The 24537-nt window shown below is 37.9% G+C and overlaps 1 protein-coding gene across 2 annotated transcripts in view; it reads right to left on the bottom strand.

The window, feature by feature from the left end:
* The window catches only part of MORF4L1 (mortality factor 4 like 1), a 35095-nt gene extending 10872 nt beyond the window's left edge, over positions 1-24223 (bottom strand). The window contains exons 1-12 of one of the 2 annotated variants that reach the window (XM_029236863.1): positions 23938-24045; positions 19452-19498; positions 17687-17754; positions 12702-12788; positions 11814-11894; positions 8876-8901; positions 8303-8391; positions 7086-7187; positions 5820-5908; positions 4148-4320; positions 3781-3865; positions 2289-2369 (exon numbers count right to left, since the gene is read on the bottom strand). In XM_029236863.1, coding sequence (XP_029092696.1) covers positions 2289-2369; positions 3781-3865; positions 4148-4320; positions 5820-5908; positions 7086-7187; positions 8303-8391; positions 8876-8901; positions 11814-11894; positions 12702-12788; positions 17687-17754; positions 19452-19498; positions 23938-23977 — 968 coding nt within the window. In that variant the 5' untranslated portion in view covers positions 23978-24045. Of the gene's footprint in view, positions 1-1605; positions 2370-3780; positions 3866-4147; positions 4321-5819; positions 5909-7085; positions 7188-8302; positions 8392-8875; positions 8902-11813; positions 11895-12701; positions 12789-17686; positions 17755-19451; positions 19499-23937 lie in introns of those variants that run through there. The other variant, XM_029236864.1, reaches the window with a different exon arrangement.
* Between the last annotated feature and the right edge of the window lie 314 nt (positions 24224-24537).

Raw genomic sequence — 24537 nt, 5'->3', positions numbered from 1 at the left:
TTGCGGTACGCAGGCCTCTCACTGTTGTGGCCTCTCCCATTGCGGAGCACAGGCTCCGGACGCGCAGGCCCAGCGGCCATGGCTCACGGGCCCAGCCGCTCCGTGGCATGTGGGATCCTCCCGGACCGGGGCACGAACCCGTGTCCCCTGCATCGGCAGGCGGACTCTCAACCACTGCGCCACCAGGGAAGCCCCAAAAGGTAAATCTTATAGGTGAAGAGTATACAACTAAGTATTCATCCTACTATTCTTGCAACTTTTCTGTGGGATTGAATTTGAAATAAAAAGTTGAGAAAATTTTAAAATAAATAAAATCGGCAGTTTTATGAACCCCATGTTGAGCCTGCTGACCCACATCTCTGGGGGGCAGGGCCGAGAATCTCACCACTGCCCTGGACAATGCAGTCTCAAATGGCTAAAAGAAAATATGAGGTTAGAGAGCAAGCAACAGTTAGAAAGCTCACATCATACAGATGGGTTCTGGACTCCCCCACACATCACTTACCCACTCGAGTTACTGGGAGAAAACCTAGAACTAGCAGAGGTGCCAACCCTGTAAGCTGTCCTGACCCACCAGGAATGGCACTGAGGGTGGCCACAGCGGGGCCAGACACAGGACCTGCCCCCATAATGCTCTACGTATTTGGGGTGGGGCTAGGAACCTCGAGGCATCTGTGTGACAGCAGTGCTTCCAGGTCAACAAGGTGGCCTTGTTAGCAAGTGGGGGAACCTCTGGAATTCAACCTCCAGTCTCAGCCTATTCTTTCTTTGAGCTAAGTCACACCTGCTGAGCCAGCTTCTTGCCAAACCACAAAAGGGGAGGAAAGAAGATTCCAGAGCTGACTTGATTCTGTCTCTCCTCTGGACAACTAGTGTAAACAGAGAGCTATTCTGTTTGATCACAATGTCAACTCATCTGTAAAAAGCACATAACAATTGTCTGAGACGTTGTGTCAACCTATCACCAAACCTTCCTATCTCGGATGAAGAGACCGAGGCTCAGACAGTGAAGTGACAGTCACGGCCAGGGGAGGACAGAGCCAAATCTGAGCCCAGCTTTGGGCCAGTAGATTTCATGTTTATAACCATTCACAAGAATATATGGACTGTATGGGAGAACAAAGAAGAAATCACAGGAGGTACTCCTAGAAGCAGAGATGAGATGCCTTTTAACTTCAAGAACTTCCACAGTACAAAGGTGAGGGATAACACAGGTCAAAACCTCTCAAGGAGGCCTATATTTAAACTGGGGGAAGGAGCTCAAATTATAGGCATTGTGAATAATGTTGATAAACACCTCAAAGTAAACAATTAGCAGAAAGCTAGCTGTCACACAGGTAAAAAAACTCCCTCAATGCTCAAAATTAATAATAATAGTCTATGAAAAGCAGAGAAATAGTCACGTGAACCTCTAACTTTTTAGCCAGAACTCAAGAGGGCAAACTACCAAAGCTGCTGTGGATTAAAGGTAGATAATGAAGCCAAGCTTCTCATTCCATAAAAGGCCAAACAAGAAAATCACTCACCTGAAAAATCACTGTCTAAATACAAGAAGGAATACACAACATACAAATGTTTTGTGATGCATCCACACAAGCACACTGCTCCTTGAAATTTAAAGAAAAAATTTATTGAAGATCTGAAAAACAATTTCTAAAAGATTGACTTTTCCAGAAAACTGTAGCTACACAATGCATTGCGTCTATCATGTTAAAACGTGCATTAGACACAAATACAAAAACCATGAAACAAGCCACCATTCTTTGACAATCTGAGCAAAGATAAAATGCCTAAGGAACAACATGGATGACTTGCAAAGGATGGGCTCTTTACTGTAAGCACCATAAAAAAAAGGGGGGAGCACAAATGGATGAGTGTGTTCAGTTATACACACTGAATTGAACCTTTGGCACTAGGAATCAGAGCATTTTGTCATATAGCATTAACACATATTATAAAAGTGCGTAGTGTCAAAGGAATAGAACCACCAGCATTCAAAAGCAGCTTTGTCAACTAAGCAATAAAACACTCTACAGTACGTCTCTCTGTTGTCCATCATTGAATACACTGGTAGCAACTTTGAAATGAAAAAAAAAAAAAAAAAAAAAAAAAGAAAAGAAAAAAGGAGCTGTAACCCCTTTTATTTTCTGTTTAAAATCAAACAGAAAACAAACATCACTTCTGTTATACACTAACATTTCCAAAGTACATCATTTGTACAAGAGAAGGACTAAGAAACAAAAATGTGTTTACAGAGATCCAAACAAGAGTGAGTATAAGCGTCTCACACAGCTTTCCGATGGTACTCAGGAGGAGCCACTTCATAATCGCTGGCACTAAACAAAGTTGCAGAGTTCTTTGCCAGGTATCTAAAAATGAAATATTCATTACAAGCATGAAAAAGAATCATATTTTGATACTAATCTCTTCTTAATTATATACAGAAGCCACACAAAGCACTTTAAAATATACTAAAATAATCACAACCTCACAGTAAAACTACGTAATTATCACTCAGGTAAATAGGGTTATATACCACACAACAACACAAATAAGAATGGAAGTCCAGAGTTACTCCCCTTATTTCAAATAAGCAAAGAACAGGAGTCACCAGAATACCAACCTGCGCACTTGGACTACCTTTAAGAAACAGGTGTCGTTAGTCTAAAAGAATAACATCTAGGTGTTTTCTTTAGCTCTCTGAAATCATATTAAATATAAATTCAGAAATTGACCAGTATTTCTCAAGTTTAAACTTGGAATTAACACCATAAAAATCAAAGGGACCTGAAATGTCAAGTAGTAGAGCACTTTCATTTCATAAAGAAGTGGGGGTAGAGAAAGGATATTAATTCATCATTGGTAAAGCAAAGACTATAAAGCTGTTTAGATTCCCAGGTTCACGTTGGTTTTAAAATTATTATAAAATACACAGTGCCATTTTAAGAAAATTCAAACACAGAACTATATAAAGTAGCAACGGAAAACTCCTTCTCGCCCAAAACTATGCCCAAGAAACAACTCCCTGTTAAGTATGATCCTTATTTTTCCAAATCTATTCCCAAGATTGAAAGTGTTTCTCTACAAATCAGAGGAATCATACCATACTCTACTGCAATTTATTTTTTTTAAACTGACACAACATGGACATCTTTCTTGATTCATATATTTAGACCTACCTCATCTATTAATAACGGTTTAAAATTCTTCACCATTTTTTTTTAAAATGCAATAAACATGCTTGGAAATCTTTGTGCATTCAAGTATTTCTACAGGATAAGTTCCCAGAAGCCTAACTGTCTGGTCAAAGGGTAAAAAGCACATTTGAAATTTGTATATGCATTGCCAAAATGCCCTCCAAAAAGCTGTAAAAAGCAGGATTGCCCTTTCCTCCATTTCTCCAAAAATATAAGCCAATCGACAAGAGATATTTTAATTATGTTGAACATATTTTAATGGCCTTTTTACTGAGACTTCTGTGAATTTCCAATGTCTACTTTTCGCTGGTTTGGTCATCTTTTTCATATTAAGAACTCTTCTTTGTGTTAAAGATACCAGCCCTTTAACATGTATGTGTAACATACATTCCCTTCATCTTTAAGAGCTTACATTTGCACTTACATTGTTCCATTAACAATGTATCTACTCTTGTACCAATACCACACATTGTTCTGTTTAGTTTTATAATAGTATCTATATAACGTCAATCTATCACAGAGTAATTTTCAGTACACTAGATTAATTCATGTTTTTATTTCAAGCATTAATTTTTAGACTTACTTTAGAAAATCATGAAGATAATTCAGTAATAAAGCAAGGCTCTTCTCATCCAGAGGTGTATAGGCCAACATTGCTCCAATACGTACTATTTAAACAAAAGAATTTAGTCAAAGTTACATCCAAGGTAGCACTATAAGCATGTATTTTAATTACATGAGCAAACGCAACAATCACTGATTCCTTTAAAGTATATGATTTTAGAAACCGACTGTGGATTTTACTATATTAAATAGAAGTTCAAATTGGAATTAAATCATTATTTTTGAAATGTTATTTTATGTTACCACTTGATATAAATTAGGAAAGACAAAAATATTAAAGGCTCAAAGGAAAAAAAGTAAAACTGTTTTCTAAATGGCAGTATTACCAAATAATCTCAGTAGATGTGGTGCTCCATACACCTGGGACATGGGCGCATCAGGGTGATCTGCGAGGATTTCAGCATACTGTGGTCTCTCAAATTTGTAGAGCAGCTGAGTACCCAACATTACATTGAAGTATTCCTTGATCCCTGCCACAACTTCATTAACAGCATACTCCCTGATAAATGAATAAAAATATTTACCTTCAAAGCAGGTCACTGAAAGGAATTGAGAGATGAAGATTAAGTCAATCAACATAAGGGTAACGAAATAAAAGGTTAAACTAATGACCCTGAGCCTCTACTGAACAGATTTTTAAAACAGAGATTTAATAAGAAGGCAAGAAATCAATTCCAAAAATAGACCAGTGGTGAGCAAACTATAGCCCTCAGGCTAGGGATGGTTTTCACATCTTCGAATAGTTGTATTTTAAATAGTTATATAGGTACTTAGATATAGCTTCGATTTTACCTGCAACATTTACTTATCTGGCCCTTTAAGAAAACGTTTACCAAACTACAGTAAGGTTATCACCCCACACCAGTTAGAATGGGCATCATCAGAAAATATACGAACAACAAATGCTGGAGAGGGTGTGGAGAAAAGGGAACCCTCTTGCACTGTTGGTGGGAATGTAAATTGATAGAGCCACTAGGGAGAACAGTATGGAGGTTCCTTAAAAAACTAAAAATAGAACTACCATATGATCCAGCAATCCCACTACTGGGCATATACCCAGAGAAAACCATAATTCAAAAAGACACATGCACCCTAATGTTCACTGCAGCACTATTTACAATAGCCAAGTCATGGAAGCAACCTAAATGCCCATCAATAGACGAATGGATAAAGAGGACGTGGTACATATATACAATGGAATATTACTCGGCCATAAAAAGGAACGAAAATGGATCATTTGTAGAGACGTGGATGGATCTAGAGACTGTCATACAGAGTGAAGTTAAGTCAAAGAGAAATACAAATATTATATATTAACACATATATGTGGAACCTAGAAAAATGGTACAGATGAACCGGTTTGCAGGGCAGAAACAGAGACACAGATGTAGAGAACAAACCTATGGATACCAAGGCGGGGGAAGTGGCTGGGGTGGGATGAATTGGGAGATTGGAACTGACATATATACACCAATATGTATAAAATAGATAACTAATAAGAACCTGCTGTATAAAAAATAAGATTCAAAAAAAGAAAAAAAAAAACATCTGCCAGCCAAACTTCCTAAAGCAATGAAATTCTATTTTACTAGTTTCTGATTTTTTTTTTTTAATTTATTTATTCTATTTTTTATTTTTGGCTGCGTCGTGTCTTCATTGCTGCGTGCGGGCTTTCTCTAGTTGAGGCGAGCGAGGCCTACCCTCTGTTGTGGTGCGCGGGCTTCTCATTGCTGTGGCTTCTCGTTGCGGAGCACAGGGCTCTAGGTGCGCAGGCTTCAGTAGTTGTGGTGCACGGGCCTAGGTGCTCCGTGGCACGTGGGATCTTCGCAGACCAGGGATCAAACCCGTGTCCCCTGCATTGGCAGGCGTATTCTTAACCACTGCGCCACCAGGGAAGCCCCTGATGGTATTGTTTTAAAGTACACGTTTCAGATAATTTATTTAGAAATAATGTTTGAAATGTCTTTGGGTATACTTCAAAGATATGTATATTCTTACTTATTATCTGTGTTTCCTCGAGATTTCTTGTAATTTGCGTAATCCTCTAGAATGGAATCCACATTCTTCTTGGCAGGAAGATAAAAGAGCTATGAAAACAAAAATACACTTGAATACTAATATCTTCTTTTTCAAAGGAAAAGTATACCGAAAAAGCTTTAATGCAATAAAAGATGACCTAATAGTATTACAAAATAGAAAAGGGCACTGTTCAGCACTTAAAATATGGCTAATGTGACTAACTAAAAATTTAGTTTTATTTAATTTCAATAGCCAAAAGTGGCTAGTGGTTCCCATACTGGACAGCACAGCTCTGAAGACTCAATCTGTTGGACACATTACACTATTACTATATATGGAATACACTTGCACATAAATTTACCTCTGTGATATTATCAAGTCATCATGTATTGTATAGTATTATGTGCCAGATCCTGTCTGAAGCACTTACCTGAATATTCTCTTCATCCTCACATCAATACTATGAGGTTGGGACCCATTATTCCACTAAATGTAAACACTAAAACACAAAAAGGCCGGTAACTTGCCCCAACTCAGTAAGTGGTAGAACTAAGCTAAACCTAGCAGTTTAGCTCCAGAGGCGAATCAAGAATCAAATGAAGTCCACATTACTGTACAGTATATGACTGATGTCTATGAAGTTTCGTAATCCTCACACAGTCCCTACTTCTCCCCTACCCCTGCTTGTGCTATTTTAGAAATTGGTTCTTTTGTCCTGTAGAGTGCCTCATTCTGGACTTTGATGACTACCCTTGTGATGTTACATACATACCTCATAATGTCCCTATCTCCTGTACACAAGTAATTAGACCTAGGATCTTGTCAGATTCAGGTTCTTTTTAGAGGTCACAAATACCATGCAGCCAGTATTGTGTGCTTCCTATTACATTCCATTAGCAGCAACATATGAGACAATATCCCATTTTCAATGATAGTAAGACAGGAAATAACATGCTTGCTTTTATGAATTTTCAAAATAATGTGTTCCTGCCCTAGCAACTGCCAACAATGAGTTATCTTGACCTTTAAAAAAAAAATCATTATAAACTCATGGACTTTGATATATGTACTTCGTTTTAATCCCAAGTCCTTTCTGATGATCAAATTATTCAGTCCCTGAATTAAAAAATACTCATCAGTCGTGCTTTCAATATTCAAGTCTATAAGCTTTTCCTTTAGAAAAAAATTTTTTACACTAGCAAGAACATATCACATAGATTACAATCTGTGTAGCTTTCAAGTTACCTGTTTTTGCCGGGTAATTAAGTCCCAGTCATCAACAAGCCATGGTTTTAGTTCTTCAGGAATCTTTACTTTAACTTCAACTCTGTTCATGAATGTTTCCTCCTAAACAGAAAAAAAGGAAGAGTATTAAACATCTGTCCTTTCTTGCTGCGTAACAGCTCCAAGTGTTTTCTAAAGGCTTTTCTGAACCTTTAGAGCCTCTGGGTATAAATTAATCATTTACTCAAATGGACTGCTGGAATTGTCATTTCAAAACTGATAAGTGGAAAGATCATACAGCTAACTCCTGGGAGAAAAGAATCTTATCTTGATAGTCCATTCAATGTCTTTTCATGTGAAAGCAAATATTCTTCAGCAAATTTCCTTTTCCTCTATAAATGACCACTCCAACTTGATGCATTTTAACTTAGTATTTTCAAATTTACTGATTTTGAATAGTCATACCTCCAAAGACTAGCCCAAACACGACCATCTTAAAGTTACATCTTTAATACAGAAAATTAAATGTACTGTCTTCTAATCTGTCTTCAATAACTGCCTAAAAATACCTAATTTTTAGAACATACCACTGTTTTAACCTCAGCTTCAGAAATGTAAACGACATTGGTTAAAGTTTTAAAACCCTTCAATAACTGCCTAAAAATACCTAATTTTTAGAACATACCACTGTTTTAACCTCAGCTTCAGAAATGTAAACGACATTGGTTAAAGTTTTAAAACCCCTATTTTCAAAATCATAACTTTGGAAATTATAAACATACTAAATTAGAAACGAGACACTACTCACTTATGTAAGAATCCTACACTATTGTACCCACACATACATGCAGAACTGACAGGCTTTCCTGGCACTTTTTGTGGCTTTACTCAATCATCTTGGGACACACTAAACCATTTAATGTGACCTAGCTAAGTCTATTCAGTCTAATACCAAAGAAATATTTAGTGGTGTACATGAACACAGAGCTTCACAATGAACACCTGATGATGAGTTGGGGGTAAAATCTAGCAGGAACATATCTAGTGCTACAAGTGAAATAAAGATGTATACAAATATATCCTTCATCCAAAAAAGGGAAGTATTTTCACTTCAGTAGTTAACCATGTTAGCAATGCTTCTGAGACACTCAAAGTTCTATGACTTTTACTGTGTTGTAAAATGACAAGATTAAAAATTCTAACACGCTATATATTCATAAACTTAAGGAAAAACTCACATTTTCAACAGTAGGATCTACGCGGGCCCTTTTCTTGCGAGGAGGCTGAGGTGTCTCACTGGTACTGCCACCATCTCCATTTCCAGGTGCTGTAAAAATTTGGGGGTCAGGAAGGGGTATTTTTAGCTTAATAAATGAGAAACTCTGTTAAGGAAACTAGTTTCATGACATACCCTCTTTTGACTTTTCCATTACATTGATTTTACTTAAATCTACATTAAAGAATCATATTCCTACCAAAAATATAACTTTTATAAACAGCTCTACCAAACATCTAGTACAAAGCGACATTGAATAATATTACCATCTTACATTTAATTTTAAAATGTTATTGTCTCAGGATCAGTCATTAAGTAACATGAAAATAATAAACGCTTACAGGCTTCTCCATGGTAGAAGGAGTATGAGTTCTCTACTACTATGTACCTAACTCTGTAACATTGCTGTGACTCATATTTGAGACCATCAACATAAGCTTACTCTAAAACCTCATAACTTTAAAAATTTAACAGTGAATTCAAAATGCAAATGTTATAAAAGGCAAAATAATTTAAACAAAGTTAATATTCTTACTTTTCTGTTTGTTCTTTTTTGTTTTCCTGAAAGGAGGGAAGAAAAAGAGAAAAGATAAATAATTATTGCTAGTAAAATTGCCTCTGTTTAAATTCCTTTTACCAGGTTAAGTTCATAGAGAAATACTGCCTTGTTTGCTAAGATCAGGCAGCGATCTTATTTCCTGCATATTCTTATTCACTACTCAGACACAAGGACTTTTACTGATAGTTGGCTAAATCTGTATCTCCCTCCACATACTAGAAAACCAAACCAAAACCACATCAGGAGACTTCCTTCCAGGGTTATGTTATTCGTTTGTAAGTTTATAGCATGCTAAGTCATAAAAATATACTTCGTGATAATATTATTAGTTCCACAAACACACAAAAAAGCTCCAAAGGTTAAAATATTTTCTCCCAATTACTTTAGTACCAGCATAATTTGATTTTAGATTTGTATGTTTCAGACCAATCCATTACTCCACTCTCACTGGTCCAAATTCTTTCACTTTATTTCGTCTCAACTATATTCCCTCCACTACCACACCAAACACTCTGTTCTCCCATTCGTAGAACAAAGCTAATGTCCTGGTTATCGTCTCTAACAGCAACTTAACTCATGTTTATTTATATACACACTAACAAAGAGTAAATTACTAACTTTGATTTTACACATAATTATTTCTGGAATACGAGGAAAAGTTTACAAAGCCCATGATTATAGATTCTGCCTGGAGGGACCATAAAAGAACACCTGAATATTTTTACTTTTCTACAGCTTTAATACTTACGAATGTTAACGACCTGTATTTATTTAATTTAGAGCTTGGGGTTCATTTGATGACTCAAAATTAACTTACGTTGGTTATAAACACAAAAATCTGGCCATCTGATATTACAGGTTTTTCCCTCCTTCTCTAAGGTTAACTTCTGTAACACTAATATTTGTTGGACAGTATTTCTGAGTCAGATTAAACCATGAACTTTTACATGTCAAGAACATGTGCGAACCAAGAGAAGCCAAGAGCCCTTACACTCCTTTCTTACCCAGTCTATACCAAAGAATTAAAGAAAACATACTGACAACTGAGCTCAACTCTAAAGATCTATAAACTATACTTCAATGAATACCAGTGGTGTAAAGACTCTTGCTTCAACCTTCTTGCTTGTATTAATTAAACATGCAAGCTACTTTCTTGAAGTACACCAACGGATTTCATACAATAAATAAACTGCTGGTGTTGTCTGACTTCCTATTTCTAAGCCTCAGGACTAAATGTTATAATCAAAATATGAACTGTTAGATTCAATGTATCTGAAAGAATAACAAGCCCAAAGTCATTCTTGAGAAAAGTCATTCCACTAAATAATGAACAACCAAAGTATGCTTGGAAGCCAAAGCACTAACAAAATTCACGTATATTCACTATTAGTTTACAAAGAATAAGCGCCCAACCTTAAGGACCTAGATGTCAACAAAGTAAAGGTAAATCGGGTTCTCATATTTTCCAACCAGATGCATATATGTTTATGTATATTCAGAGAAAGCTACAGAACAATTACCAAACACTAAAGATGGTGTAAGGTATAAAACTAAACATTAAATATTAAAAATTGTATCAAAATCTCAAATCAAAATGAATGAATTAAAAAAAAATAAATCTCCAGGTTTAATTAGTATTTTTATTTTAAAATAGATCTTCTATTCTACCAGGGCAAAGCAATACTTAAAATTACATGATGCCTTCCTAAGTACTCAGATTACAATCTTATCAAAGTGTCACGTTCCCATTAAAAGGAAGACTCCTTGAGAAAAAGACTCGCCCAAAAAGGTTAAAACCCCAAATATTTCAAAATGCATCATTACCTTCATTACTATCACCTAATTTTTAGGTAGTAAAGTCAGACCAGTTAGGTCTAAAAGCAACAGAATATAATCTCAAGGAAAACATACTTCTCTTAAATAAATCATATTTTAGAGCACGTTACTTTTGATCCTTTGAAAAGAAGCACATGACGGACCATTCATTAAACCTATCTGTTCTTAAAATATTCAAGTGGCAAGAAAAAATGATCTTTTAATAAAAGTTATGATTCTTTATGTTCTTTTATTAAGCTACCATTCCCACACTGGCTTTCAGGTACATAAACTTATTACACCAATGTGTGTATGCATATGACTTGCACACATAGGCTTATTACCAAGATGTTCTAAATCTTAAGCGTTAACAAGGAATGGTTTTCTTTTTCTTGGGGGTTGAGAGGAGGGGGGATGATTTGAAACCTTAACATCTCACACAGTTACCATGGGTTTCAAAAGGGGAATTAAAACTAATACACATATTCAGCACTATTGAAAAAGCCAATCTATCCTCCAATCTCAAAATTTGGGTACTGATAATTCAACACTATACTTGTAAAAGAAAACACATTATATATATACATATTTAATATAACTTAAAAGAAGCATTGTAAGGGACTTCCCTGGTGGTCCAGCTGTTAAAACTTCACACTTCCACTGCAGGGGGCACGGGTTTCATCCCTGGTTAGGGAACTAAGATCCTACATGCCGCCTGGTGCGGTAAGTAAATAAATAAATTTTAAAAGAAGGAAGGTTGTGAATGTACTTAATGCCACCCAATTGTACACTTAAAAGAGTTAAGTGGTAAATTTTCATGTTATGTATACTTTACTACATAAAGGAAATATTCCTTTACTAAATAAAGGAAAGGTGGGGAGAGAAAAACTGCTAAGGACTCAGTATGTAATTAAGGAATCAGTATGTAATTAACAGGTATTTTCAGCAACCCAACACCAAGGGGGTTCTCACTGGCATTTTTCCAATCACAACAATGTTCCAGTTTTCATTTTCAATAAATCCTAACAGAAGACAATGTGTGTCAAGTTTGAGTTTCACAAACAGTATGTAAAATTAAAACAAAGATAGATCTTCTTACACTTCAACATTTTTCTGTTGCAGACCAGAAGTCTTCTTTCCAGGGGCAGCCCCTCTCATCTTCCCCTCTGCATACTGCTCCCTTCAAAAATAATTTCAATAAAATCATCTTAAAATGAATATTTATGCGGAAAAATAAATTGATCACTTGATTCCATTCTGAAATTTATATTCAAATTGAAGTCCCGAGCCTATACATATTGTGGTACAAAGTTTTTATTTAATGAGTTCAACAGAGAGATAAGTATTTACAAAAATCAATTCAAGAAAGGAAGAACAGTATAAAGGCCTAAGATTCAGCTCTTCTATACTTACGAAAATTAAAATAAATGTAGTAAAAAGTGACAATAGATTCTCATATAACTGAAAATTCCATTTGTTTTAAAATTCACCAATCCCAATGTTTTTTTTAATCTGATCCCATTTTATCATTTCCATTTTCTTAATATTTCAGTTTTGAAATTAAAACAATTACCCTATAGACCACACAGTCTTTCAGGGTTCCTTTTCTCAATGTGCTTTCAGAGGTGAATAACAATGGGGAACCCCCGCTTCCTTTCTTATTCCTCCCCCACCAAGTGTACCTTCCAAACAGCCCAGGAGATAAGACCGTAACAATGAGTATGCAACTTCAGAAATTTCCAACAACATCCTGCTCTGTTTTCTACCTACCTCTAAGGACAGACTCCAGAAATGATATGTATGCTACTTCCTTTCCCCAGGAGAAGCTTTTCTGATCACTTGAAGTCAAAGTCATAACACAGCAGCTGACAGGTCCCAAGGATCATTTTAAAGGCAGGCAGCCAACATGACTTCCATTGTGGATTTCATTTCCAAAAATTAACTTACAGGCATTTCTCCTCATATTCATGTTGCAAAACAAACTTACTGATTGGCTTTTTGAAGTTCTCGTTGTTTCTGCAAATTGGTGTCCACGTATTTGAGTACTCTGCTTTCTGGAACCCATTCATCCCAACTGAAAAAGAGAAAAGTTAAAATATCATTCAAAACTATTTCGTTATTACTCAGACTGTCCTCCAACTATGTTTTTTTAGAAATACAAGAAGCAAGACTTTAGACTTCTCTGAACTAATTTGACGAACTGGCATTACAAATTCATTCTCGACTAAAGTGAAAATCTGTTCTGTAAAAAGGCAGTAAAGGGACTTCCCTCGTGGTCCAGTAGTTAAGAACCCACCTTCCAATGGAGGGGATGCAGGTTCTATCCCTGATCAGGGAACTAAGATCCCACATGCCACGCGGCAACTAAGTCTGCACACCAGAACCACTGAGACGTGCGCCACAACTAGAGAGCCCGCATGCTGCAACTACAGAGCCCACGCACAACTAGAGAAGCCCGCATGCCACAATGAAAGATCCCATGTGCCACAACTAAGACCCAGTGCAGCCAAAGAATAAATAAATAAATGTTTTTTAAAGGCAATAAACATATTCTCAGAAGCAACATTCCAAATCTAAACTGCGAGTCCAAAAAGAGATTATTCAAATTGGTTTTTTTAATGGCATAAAAGCATGGCATTTAACATAAGAGCCCCTAAGCAACTATCCTTACAGAATAAAGCTACCTAAAAGACCTTTAGTTCCAAAAAAACCATGAGGCACAGGAATCCATAATAATCTGACTTCTTAAAGAACTAAAACTAACTGGCTGGTTACCTGTGATACAGAACTACAGAACTCTCTGTGCCTTAGTTTCACCCGTAAAGTGAGGATAATAGTACCTATCTCATAGGATTGTTATGAGAATTAAATAATACATATAAAACACTTGAGAGTTTGACATAAAAAATAAACACTCAAGGTCTGTCAGAAACATATTAGGAGGTCTACAATACGGAATACCACCTAGATCAGCTCAGCTAAGACTGTAAATTGAAGTGTTACAATGGTTATCACTCACTCACAAACGAATACACCAACTTTCGAGGCAAAACCATTCTTGGTGTTCTAAACATCAAAAGATAGAACCAACCACTCTCTTAAAATATCTAGTTGCTAAGGCCTTCTGGCACTTAGAAAAGCTCCTTCAAAACAAGATCTTTTTTTTAAATTTTATTTTATTGATGTATAGTTGATTTACAATGTTGTGTTCATTTCTACTATACAGCAAAGTGATCCAGTAATATGTATGTTTACATTCCTTTCATATTCTTTTCCATTATAGTTTATCAGAGGACACTGAATATAGTTCCCTGTGCTATAGTAGGACCTTGTTGTTCAGAACAGGATTTCTGATGTGGCTTTTTTTCCAAAGGGGAAAACAAAGATAAGGTATTTCTTAGGGAATGCTGAACTTTTTGTGCAAACTTTTTCCTCCTGCTGATGGAGCTCCTTTAGTGACACAAAGAGATGTATCCTCAAAGTCTTTTATTTAATAATTTCCCACCTTTGACCTCTTATGTAAGACAGCCAAAAGAATAAAAAATAAAAAGCAACCCTCAACATGATCTCCTAGAGAAAACTTTAAAACATGCATTTACCTAGAGGTCAGGAGGGGGTGGTGTACTGAGGGAGCTCCTTCAGGAACAGGAAAAAGTGCTACAATATCCTCACGTGTCTTCAAAGTTTTTTCAGAGCGCCTGGGCCTCACAGCACTTCTGATACAGACAGCATAGTACAAAGTAATCTCAGTAACTAGGTGTAGAATTTAGCTTAAGCTTTAAGATTTATTTACAAATATAATACTTAAATGTCTGTGTCAACAAATTCCAATAAGGTTTTTGAGAATTTAGAAATATCTTACTATCTATTGTGCCTTTGAAAAGTATACATTTACTGAAGTTTAAGAAAATTCCAGTTTGGAGACTGAGCTTTTGTGGTATGCTTTTCTGAAAGTACAGTATCCTATGAACTGTACTCAAAATGAGGATCTTATTCTTATACCTGTTCCAATTCTCTCTAAATTAAAGGGAGCTAGCAAATTTCTATTTACCACAAAGTTCTATTTTAGAACCTTGCAAATTCCTTCCCCTGATATAAAATGCATCTAAATAAGGACCTTGATCTAAAAACCAATTCTTGAGTTTCCTTCACATGTCAGGAGCTGAAAACCCTTGCTGAACCACCGGAAAATGAAATGACAACATCTTTTGCTCTGAAGAACACCACTACTAGGGTAGTAACTGAAGGCCAAATATCCAGAAATTTTTACATATAGCTCAAGCATAAAAGAATCTCAGAATTTTCTAAAGGTAGCTTGTCATTAATTCCCAAAGTCACAATGATCCATGGCACTACTTACACAGCACTAAATAAAAGCATAACATACTTGCTGGGTATTTTGAGCAACTCCTCCTCCTTTCTGTATGGATTTAAAGGATTCTCTAAATACTTATTAAAGATCAAAAATTTCAAAATTCCTTATATTCATCTATACACCAAAACAACTACAGAAAACACATCCTTGTTAATATTCCTCAATGTCTACAAAGATATAAAGATCTCCAATATTTAGTGCTATTTTTTCCTTAATTCTTTTTACAAGGAGTAATATATAAAATGAGACAAACAAAAAACCAAAAAAACTGTGTACCCCATCATTTATTTGTTACTAGATAACATAACAAAGGAAACAAAGGTTTATTTTCAAGCAATACTATCAGAAAATGCAAGCATTTTATGTATTTCCACAATTTCTTATAAGCTACAAATGCCACTTAAAACCCAGTCTTCACACTGTACATACCTACATGTAATTTTATAGAAAATATACATGAAAGAATTAAGCACAAAAGCTGTCTTCACTGCTATTAAGATGAAATCCTAAAACAGTTAAAGTGTACACGGGGATGGGGTCAGATCTATTCCATGAATTTGCTATTTGCTTTTCTTTAATTTCCTGGATAGACTTCCCATACATGATATGCATAAATAAGATATTCTATTTCCTATAGAGAACTGAGATTCTCTTTATATCTTGATATACTCTCAACTTTACCTGACGTTAACAGAATATTGATATATAACATATTAAGTCTAGTAAAAGACTGCAATACAGTTTTAAACACTTCATTTTTTTTAACAGGGAAGAAAAAGCCATAAACTACACTGGGATCCAGAAGATAAACTTTCCTGGATATTAGACTCAATTTAGCATTAATCCTGAAATCCCATTTAAAATCTTAGACATTTACTTCTATTAAGACCAAAGGAGGGACTTCCCTGGTGGCGCAGTGGTTAACAATCCGCCTGCCAATGCAGGGAACACGGGTTCGAGCCCTGGTCCGGGAAGGTCCCGAATGCCGCTAAGCAATTGGGCCCATGTGCCGCAACTACTGAAGCCTGCGCGCCTGGAGCGCGTGCTCTGCGGCAGGAGGGGCCACTGCAATGGGAGGCCCGTGCACCACAATGAAGAGTGGCCCCCGCTCACCACAACTAGGGAAGGCCCGTGCACAGCAACAAAGACCCAGCACAGCCAAAGATAAATAAATAAAATAAATTTAAAAAAAAAAAAGAAAAAGACCAAAGGATTAAAAGCCCACAGGGTCACTCTGAGTTACTGTATTACCAACATATCATTATTATAAATATTTTAATTATCATTAACTGGAAAAAAATCATTTGTTGAATGCACTTTTACACATTTTACATCTCCACCTTTCTACAATTATACTAATGGAAGAAAAAGTAAGGGTCTGGTATTTCTTCTTAGCTAAAACCATTTTGTGATAAAATTTTCTAACTAATAAATAAAATTAACTGGGTTGGTCAGCTGGCTATGGGACTGTATGAAAGAAGACCAAAGTCACAGAGTCAGTAAATGTCAAGGAGAAAACCTCCTTCCAAAGCAAGAGTATTCATCAAATCAGATGGCAGTGCTCACTTGGAGAGCTACCAGAATATGGCTACCAGAGTATGGCTAAGGTGACACAAAGCTTTAAAATCTGCTAGAAAACAACTCCTCAAGCACTACACTTTCTGGCAGTACTATTTTTGAAGGACAAAACACCATTAGTAAAATTAAAATCCTCTCATAGTAAAAATTATAGGCTACTCAATTACAAGCACCAAAAATGAATTAAATTATCAAATGTGATATTTATGGGCCCCAAGAAGAAGGACCCATCACTGACAAAGAGCTCCAATGGCTAAACATTCTAGAATGTGTTCAATCTATAACCACTGTCCACTCCCAGCAACATCAATATCACTTCTAAAAAAGAAAAAAAGTTTTAACTCTTTGGGGTGCAAAATTAGGTTCTGTAACTAAATTTCTGTACCTCTGTTAGGTCATTTGCCAAAAAGTGAACTACACGAATTCACTTTGTCAGCATTTAATTATGCTTCTAAAGTTCAAAACATGAGCTGGTTAATACTTCCAAATCAGGCAATCTTTTTCCTCCTCTCCCCGCTTCTAGGTAGAAAAAGCCAACTAGCTTTGAGTATAACTGCTTGAAATACCATATGTAATCACTAAGTTTGTGTTAAGGCAAAAAACTCAAGCTGTCCTAAAATGTACCAAAACCAGAAAATAGTTGGGCTAATTATTAGACATTATACCGGAACACAAGAAATACTCCAAAGAATGTAAAATAAAATGGCTGTAGGGGACTTCCCTGGTGGTCCAGTAGTTAAGACTCCAAGCTTCCAGTGCAGGCAGCGTGGGTTTGATCCCTGGTCAGGGAACTAAGCTAAGATCCCACATGCTGCGCAGTGCAGCAAAAAAAAAAAAAAAAGGCGTATACCCTAATTTCTATTCTATTTTCATCACACTGCAAATGGTTCACCTTTGCCTCAACATGTATTTACATTAAAACTGCAAGAATTAAGAAGCATATGCTTGTATCAGTCTATGACACAAAGCTACCTTGTTAATTATAAATAAAACATTGCTTTTAAAGATCTAATACTCACTTTTTATTCCAACCACTGTAATGTATAAAGTATTTCACTTGTTTATCCTTTATGGCAACCTTTACACACTGAAATAAAAAAGAAAAAGTTCACTTAGAAATACTGAAGGAAATAAAAAAGACTACCTGGATAATTTTCAAGTAACCAATCTTTCAAAGACAAACTCTACACTTAAACTCTCTGGTGGCCAAAATGAACATAAGATGCAACTCTTTAAAAGGACATTATTTAAGCCTTCAGACTACTTAGGTATCCAGAGTTATAAAACTGCCGAACAGTCTTAAAGTTTGTTGGAGTCAGTCCAACAAATCTGAAGAACCATAAGCACAAAAGGTCCCCCTAAAACCTTAAATCACTGGGCTAGATAAGCTATCCAAGAACAGCTAATGAAAACAGTATTTGTGCTTTCTCGAAGTCCAACTAGCCAAAAGCTACATTTATTTCAAAAATAAATTCAGCTGAAGAATTATTAAATTCTTTTAAAGAATTAAAAATAATTTTGAATAATTTGAATCATTAAAAAATTTCATTAGTTTACACAAGGCAATAGCTGTTCTGCTGCAGATTATCAGCAACTAGCAAAGTGACAGATGAAAAACATTTTGTGTTCTTCTTAAAAGCAGCCAAACAAATTGGATCGAATCATTAGAAGTCATTAACTATGAAAAAGTGAGGACTGTCTGGATTTAAGTTTTTATCAGATGCAAATCAAGAGAACAATAGTTTAAGCTATTTCAATCACCATTTAAAATTGTTCACTGGAGTGTTTCTGCTGCCAGAGCAGAAAAATCTGCCAGTCCAGTAGAGTTTGCCAGAAGTTGATACAAAAGAAAAAAACTTTCAAGGATATAAATGATAAACAGGACTCAGAATATATAAACTGCAGCGGTATTATACCATTAAGATATACGTACACACACAAAAAGTTCTTGACCATCTCCATGAATCCAGTTTCAGCCATTTTAGAACTTTAAAAACATACATCCACTATGTATTCAAAATAAGTAAAAAGTAGTGAAAATGGTTAGTCACACTGACACTTTACAGTCTTATTTTCAGAAACATATTCACCTAGAACTTACATTGAAATTGCCTTTAAATTATACTGTTCATTTTTTAAAAACTACCACTGTAAAAGAAGTTGACACACCTTAAATATTTGTGCTAAAAAAGTTACCAGAAACAAAATACTAAGACGACCTTTGACTTCGTAATACATCATCCCACTTACCTTTGGCTAAATGGAAAATCAGTTTTTATTACCTGAGCACAACACTGATACAGAGAAAAGGGAAAGGGAACCCCCCCGGAACCCCCCCACAATTCAAACTTTGCCAAACAATCCAATAAATAAGTTAAATGTACTCATCTTAAATGTTAGTTTTTACCTTTAATGTAACTACTCAGTGCTTACTCAGCACATTATATTTGCAAATAAAGTTAACTTTGGCAGTATTTTCTCACAAGTCATTAACTACAAAATGCTGTTTTGCTCCCATTAATAGTCAATATTCTATCTTTCCCCTCAAATGTTCTTTCCAACTACTGGACCTTTAGCAGCTCAGTAAGATGAATGGCAAGACAGCAATGCTTTATAAGACCCACTAAGAAAACAGTAAGACACCCATAAAGAGAAGATGAGGAACTATGAATCTATGAAAATCTATGAAAAAGGTAGCTCTCACTAAAGCTACCAACCATTGAAAACTGGTATTATCCAACCAGTAATTTCAGCCAACTTTTCAAGAGAAAACAAGTTTAATACCTTTGCTTCATAAAGAAGAGGCCCATGGAAGCACAGCACTCTCTCACCTGTAAAAGTAAAAAAGACAAAAAAAAAAGTACTGGGTTAGTTGTGATTTATTTTCATATATAAGAATATGCACATCTGGTTGTGATGGAGAGCCGTCACACTTGTACCATGGTATTCCTCAAAAGAGTAGGCAAGTGGGTATGGCAATGCATCCATCAACGCTTCAGATCAAACTTCAATACAACAAAAACACCTTAGCAACTGATGTAAACAACAAAAAGTAATCAGGATATCAATCTATTAAAATCATCAAATCATCTATCACCCGCTAAACAAATTAAATCTACTGTAGCTATCTACTGGCAGAATTGGTTTATTTCTCAATGTACTGATACATGTGGTATTTAAAGACATCTTAAGTTTAGGACCTTATGCTCTACCTATTCCTTCTCTGCTTCCAACCGTCTTAAACTGAGTAAACTAAGAAAAACACTCTGTGCATAAAAATTTCAATGTGCGTCAGATACAGCTGTTTTTTTTAAAAAAGAGGTCCCACTATGTTCATGCCTTCAGTGTGATCAATGATGTTCTGGGTGTTGGGCTGCTTCAATGGGAAAAAGTAAAAAAAAAAAAAAAGAAAAAACAAAAAAACCCCAGACAATTCTAACCTTTGGAACTTACACTCTGTGTTGCATCTACCATTAAGACTTGCAAGACTAAATAAAATGTTAGGGACTGGAATAAGATCTGGAAGACACCCCTGCTCATCAGACAAATCAGGCAGGCAATTCCTGGCAGTACCTTAAAATATCATTTGATTGTAGAAGAAATAGACTTCTCACATTATTTTCGGTCCACTTGATTTCTACAGGCCCAGAGGTAACAAAAATGCCAACAGAGTCAGCTCTTTCAGCTCTAAAATTAAATTAAAATAGCCTACTAGCTCATTTCTGAAAAGACTACGGGGAGTATAGGTGACACTGACATGTAACCAAACAGTTTTGCACAATTTACTGGATTTCCTATTTTAACTATCTTCATAAGCAGTAAGAAGAGTGACTGAAGAGCTACTTGGGAAGGTCACAGGGAAGGGCCCATGCTGAGGAAAGTAACTGGTACCAAAGCATAGAAGAAACACGACAAATTCTTGTGCAGTGGTCCACTCTGAGGAACCACTGCCTGAGGCTACTAGGCCTATGCAGAAAAAGTGGAGACTAGAAAGGAGGAGACCAAAGACTTCTCCCAACTGTCAGGGATAAAACAGAAAATAGGTATGAATCAAAAGCAGTGAGGAGGACAGCTAAGCCAAAGTAGAAACACTTTAAACTGACTTCCAGCATGGTGGGAGCATTAATGAGAAAAGGAAATGGAGGGAGGGGTTTCTGATCAATTTTGGAGTAAGTTACAGTGGCTACAGGACATCCAAACTGGAGCCATCTGCTAAGCAGTTGAGTACACGTGTCTGGAGTGCAAGAGAAAGCTAGGCTGGAGCCACTGCTGAATACTGTGGATAAGAATGAGACCATGGGGATATAGATAAGGTATAGGGCCTAAATAGAGCAGCACCAAATATCAGACCTGTGTACCCAAATTTAACACTCCAGGTACTCTCTAAAGGCACCCTGAAAAGGCCTCACTCCCCTCTCCCTCCTTTTGGCAGCTGCCTCCAAAGACAATTGCACTGAGGCTAAGACCCTTTGACCTCCATTCTAGCTACCTGGCCCTAATATCCTGTTGAAAAAATATACAGTAAGTTGAAGAGCATGACCCAGGATAACAAATGCCTATTTTTTTCATGGAAGTGTTAATTGGGGACTGTTAATTGGGGAAGGAGCAAACCACAGTCTCAGGTATTTTCTTTAAATCTTTCTTCACTCTTAATCCTTTCTAGTATCAAACTACAAAGGTAATTTTGCCCAATGCTCTAAAATTCCAAGGGTGACGCGATTCCAATTCCCCATCCTCCCACTCGTTTGCTTACTGGGAACATTACTCAAATTCCAGCATCAGTCAGTCTCCTAACAAGCTAAGAGTCCTCCCCCAGACAATGGGCTAGTTGCCCAATAGCTTTCTTTACCTTATGCTTTAACATTTCAAGTGGAAAACCAAGTCGAGTGCAAAACAGTCACTGTGCTTAAAAACTGCTTATAACATGTTGCACCATTATTAAATAAAAACTTCCAAGTTTAAAAGAACCATTTAGAAAAAAACTGTTTCTGATCATTCGTATTTCCACCATTACAGAAGCTCAATTCTTCTGCAGTGTTATAATTCTGTGAGTTCCAACAGAATATTCGTTTTTCCTTACAAGATATTCTCTGAAAATGTCTTACAAATAATAATAATTTCTTAAAGATGGTTACAACTTTGACACAAGAGTAGAAAACATGTCTGGAAAGTGGTGGTAACGGTAAGTGCAGAGACTCTTGGGTAGCTTTCAAAACCTTACAGATACACTAGTTCATACTCTTCTCTAATTCACCATTATAGCAGCACATGGATTCTCCTTCGCTGTTATCACTCTTACCATCCCTCTAGTTTACAACTAAAGCACTTCCTCCAGTAAGCCAACCTTAACTGTCGCACACCTGGGTGATCTTCCTTTGATATCCTACAGTGGGGATTAATTTTTTGTGCCATGGATCCTTCACAGTCTGGTTAAGCCTTTGGGCCTATGCCCAGAATTTTTCTACAAACACGTAAAACAGTATTACGAAAGAAACCAACTGTATTGAAATAGTTACCAAAACATTTAAAATATCACGTTCTATGGTTTTATATGAGCTTCTTAATGGATATAAGCATTTTGCCACTGATCCAATTACTACCACAACTCTGAAATAATGACAAGCATACATTTCGTCTCAATGTATCTCCCACCACTGTAATGCTCGGACATGAAAACATACAATTAATACTACTGTGGTTTTTTGTTTCTTGGTTTGCTTTGCTTGTTTTGTGGGGGAGGCGTTCTAACATTCACAACTGAAAAATACTAAATTTTAGTTAGACAATAGAAACCAACACTTTTTCCCGTTCAAGTTCACGGATCTTCTGAATTATAAACACTGACCCTAGATTAAGAATCCCTGCTCCAAAATATCTGGTTTAAAAAAAAAAAAAGGGCAATCCATAGAAGGTAGTCACACAGCTTCTCAGCGTGAGAGAAAGCAGGTATTAAGAGTCAGTCATAGCAGAAACACGCTTAGAAACGTCTTAAATATTCCACAGTTACAATATACTTGGGTTTTGTGTAAACGACTAATGCACATTATAGTTTGAAAATCGCTACAACAATTTTTTGCAGACGTCTCGACATCTACGGTAACTAACACATCCATAATAATGAAAGGGAATTTTAAAGTGTTCTTGCTTGCCTCACAGAATTTTACTTCCATTTTAGTTTACTCCTAAACCTCCACTTTAATATAAATGATTGGATACGTTAATTGTGGAAATTAAAGAGCTGTCTTCTTCGACGGTTGAAATCAGATTCTACCGTCGGCCAAGACATGTCGATCAAAGACAATAAAAACTCAACTTTCAAATCAGTTAACCAAATATTGCTGCAATTAGTCAAACAACTGCTGTACTTAAAAGATAACAGCAAGGCAATGGGACTTCTAGGTGGAAACATAATACCGCGTTCAGGTAGCTTTTATTTATTGCTTTACAAGCAACCGCACAGCAAGAGCGCAGTCACATCCCCATAGGATCTTGGCACTCGGCTTTTCGGTAAGCAAAGAGACGCCTGCCGGCAACACAAAGCCGACCCAGACGCTCGCGCTTTTTCTCTCCAGTTCCCACCCACCTCCCTGGGGTAAGCATGGGGGAACCGGTTCCCGCGCGGGAGCGGGCGAAGAAGGGGGCGCTGTATCTTCCCTAAAGCGGCGTCGGCGGCCGGGAGCCGGGGACCCAGGCGCCGGCGGCCATGATGGCGCGGCCATCTTGCAGCAGCCATTTTACAACGCAGTTCTCCCGCCCCGAGACGCGAAGCCCACCCACCCAGCCGCAGCCCGGCGGCTCCACCGAGCGAGACCACCTCTGGGCTCGAGGCCCCCAGAGAGCGCCAGGCGTTGGCCGCCCACGCGGCCGGGGTGCTCCGCGCCGGCGCCCGAAACCGCCGCCCCTGACTCCCCTCCCCCACGCCACATCACTTCCCCTGACGGCCGCCATGGCGCTGCAGTCGCCTCCCTACAATAGGCTACTTTCTCCGCGCCCTCTTCCTCAGAACAAACACTGCACTAAGGCTTTGCCACGCGGCAATGGCTCCCTCTGCCACTCTAACGCCTGCCTAACGCTTTCGCTTCACAAGGTATTTTCTCCTCATGACGCACCGAAATAGCCCGCCGCAATGCGCTTTCCCCGCACAAAGCCCTGTCCGCCGCCTCCTCCGGGTGCAGCCTTTGCCACCCCCGGCCCCCAAACCTCAACCACCCCGAGCCCGCCTCCCTCTCCTGCGCCTATAGATGCCTTTTCCCCAGGAGCTTAGACTCACCCTCCTGGAATTTAGGCTTCGGGTCCTGCTTCGGCGCCATTTATAAGTGATTCGCCGCCGCCGCCGCCTCCTCCTTCTCCCACCACCCCCGACTACCGCCCCCTACTCTCTACCCCACCCAACTGCGCGTCAGACGCGCCGTCAGCCACCGCCAACTCTACATCCTGGGCCCGATTTGCCAGCGGCCGCAGACCTCACAGCATCGCGACCCGCGCAGCCGCCGCTCCAGCCAACGGCTGCCCTCCGCGCACGCGCCCTTGCGCCCGCGCCGCCCCGGGGCACGCCGGGATTGGTAGTTCCCGGGCGCTTGAGGCGCCGCGGTGTGGGGGAGGGGTGGCGGCCTGTTCCCACCCCCTACCCCAGGACCGCCTGGGGTTTTTAAAGCCGGGATTTGATTTTGCTTGTTTGTTGGAGCGAGGGCAAGGGAAGGCAGTGCCTCACTTTAAGAATGGGAGAGGCCCAGCTGCGGAGGCCCACGGGCAGTACAGGGCCACAATGATGTGGGCTTTGAAATGGCCTGAGAGAAAAGGCTGCTTCCTGAAGCCTACTTTCAGTAGCATCTCGAGTAGTTTCCGCCTAGAAAAGTTTCACGGCCAGCAA

This window comes from Monodon monoceros, unplaced genomic scaffold (assembly GCF_005190385.1).
Source record: "Monodon monoceros isolate NGI ecotype Baffin Bay Population unplaced genomic scaffold, NGI_Narwhal_1 Super_Scaffold_21, whole genome shotgun sequence".
Lineage (NCBI taxonomy): Eukaryota > Metazoa > Chordata > Mammalia > Artiodactyla > Monodontidae > Monodon > Monodon monoceros.
This window is presented reverse-complemented; position numbering and strand designations above follow the sequence as displayed.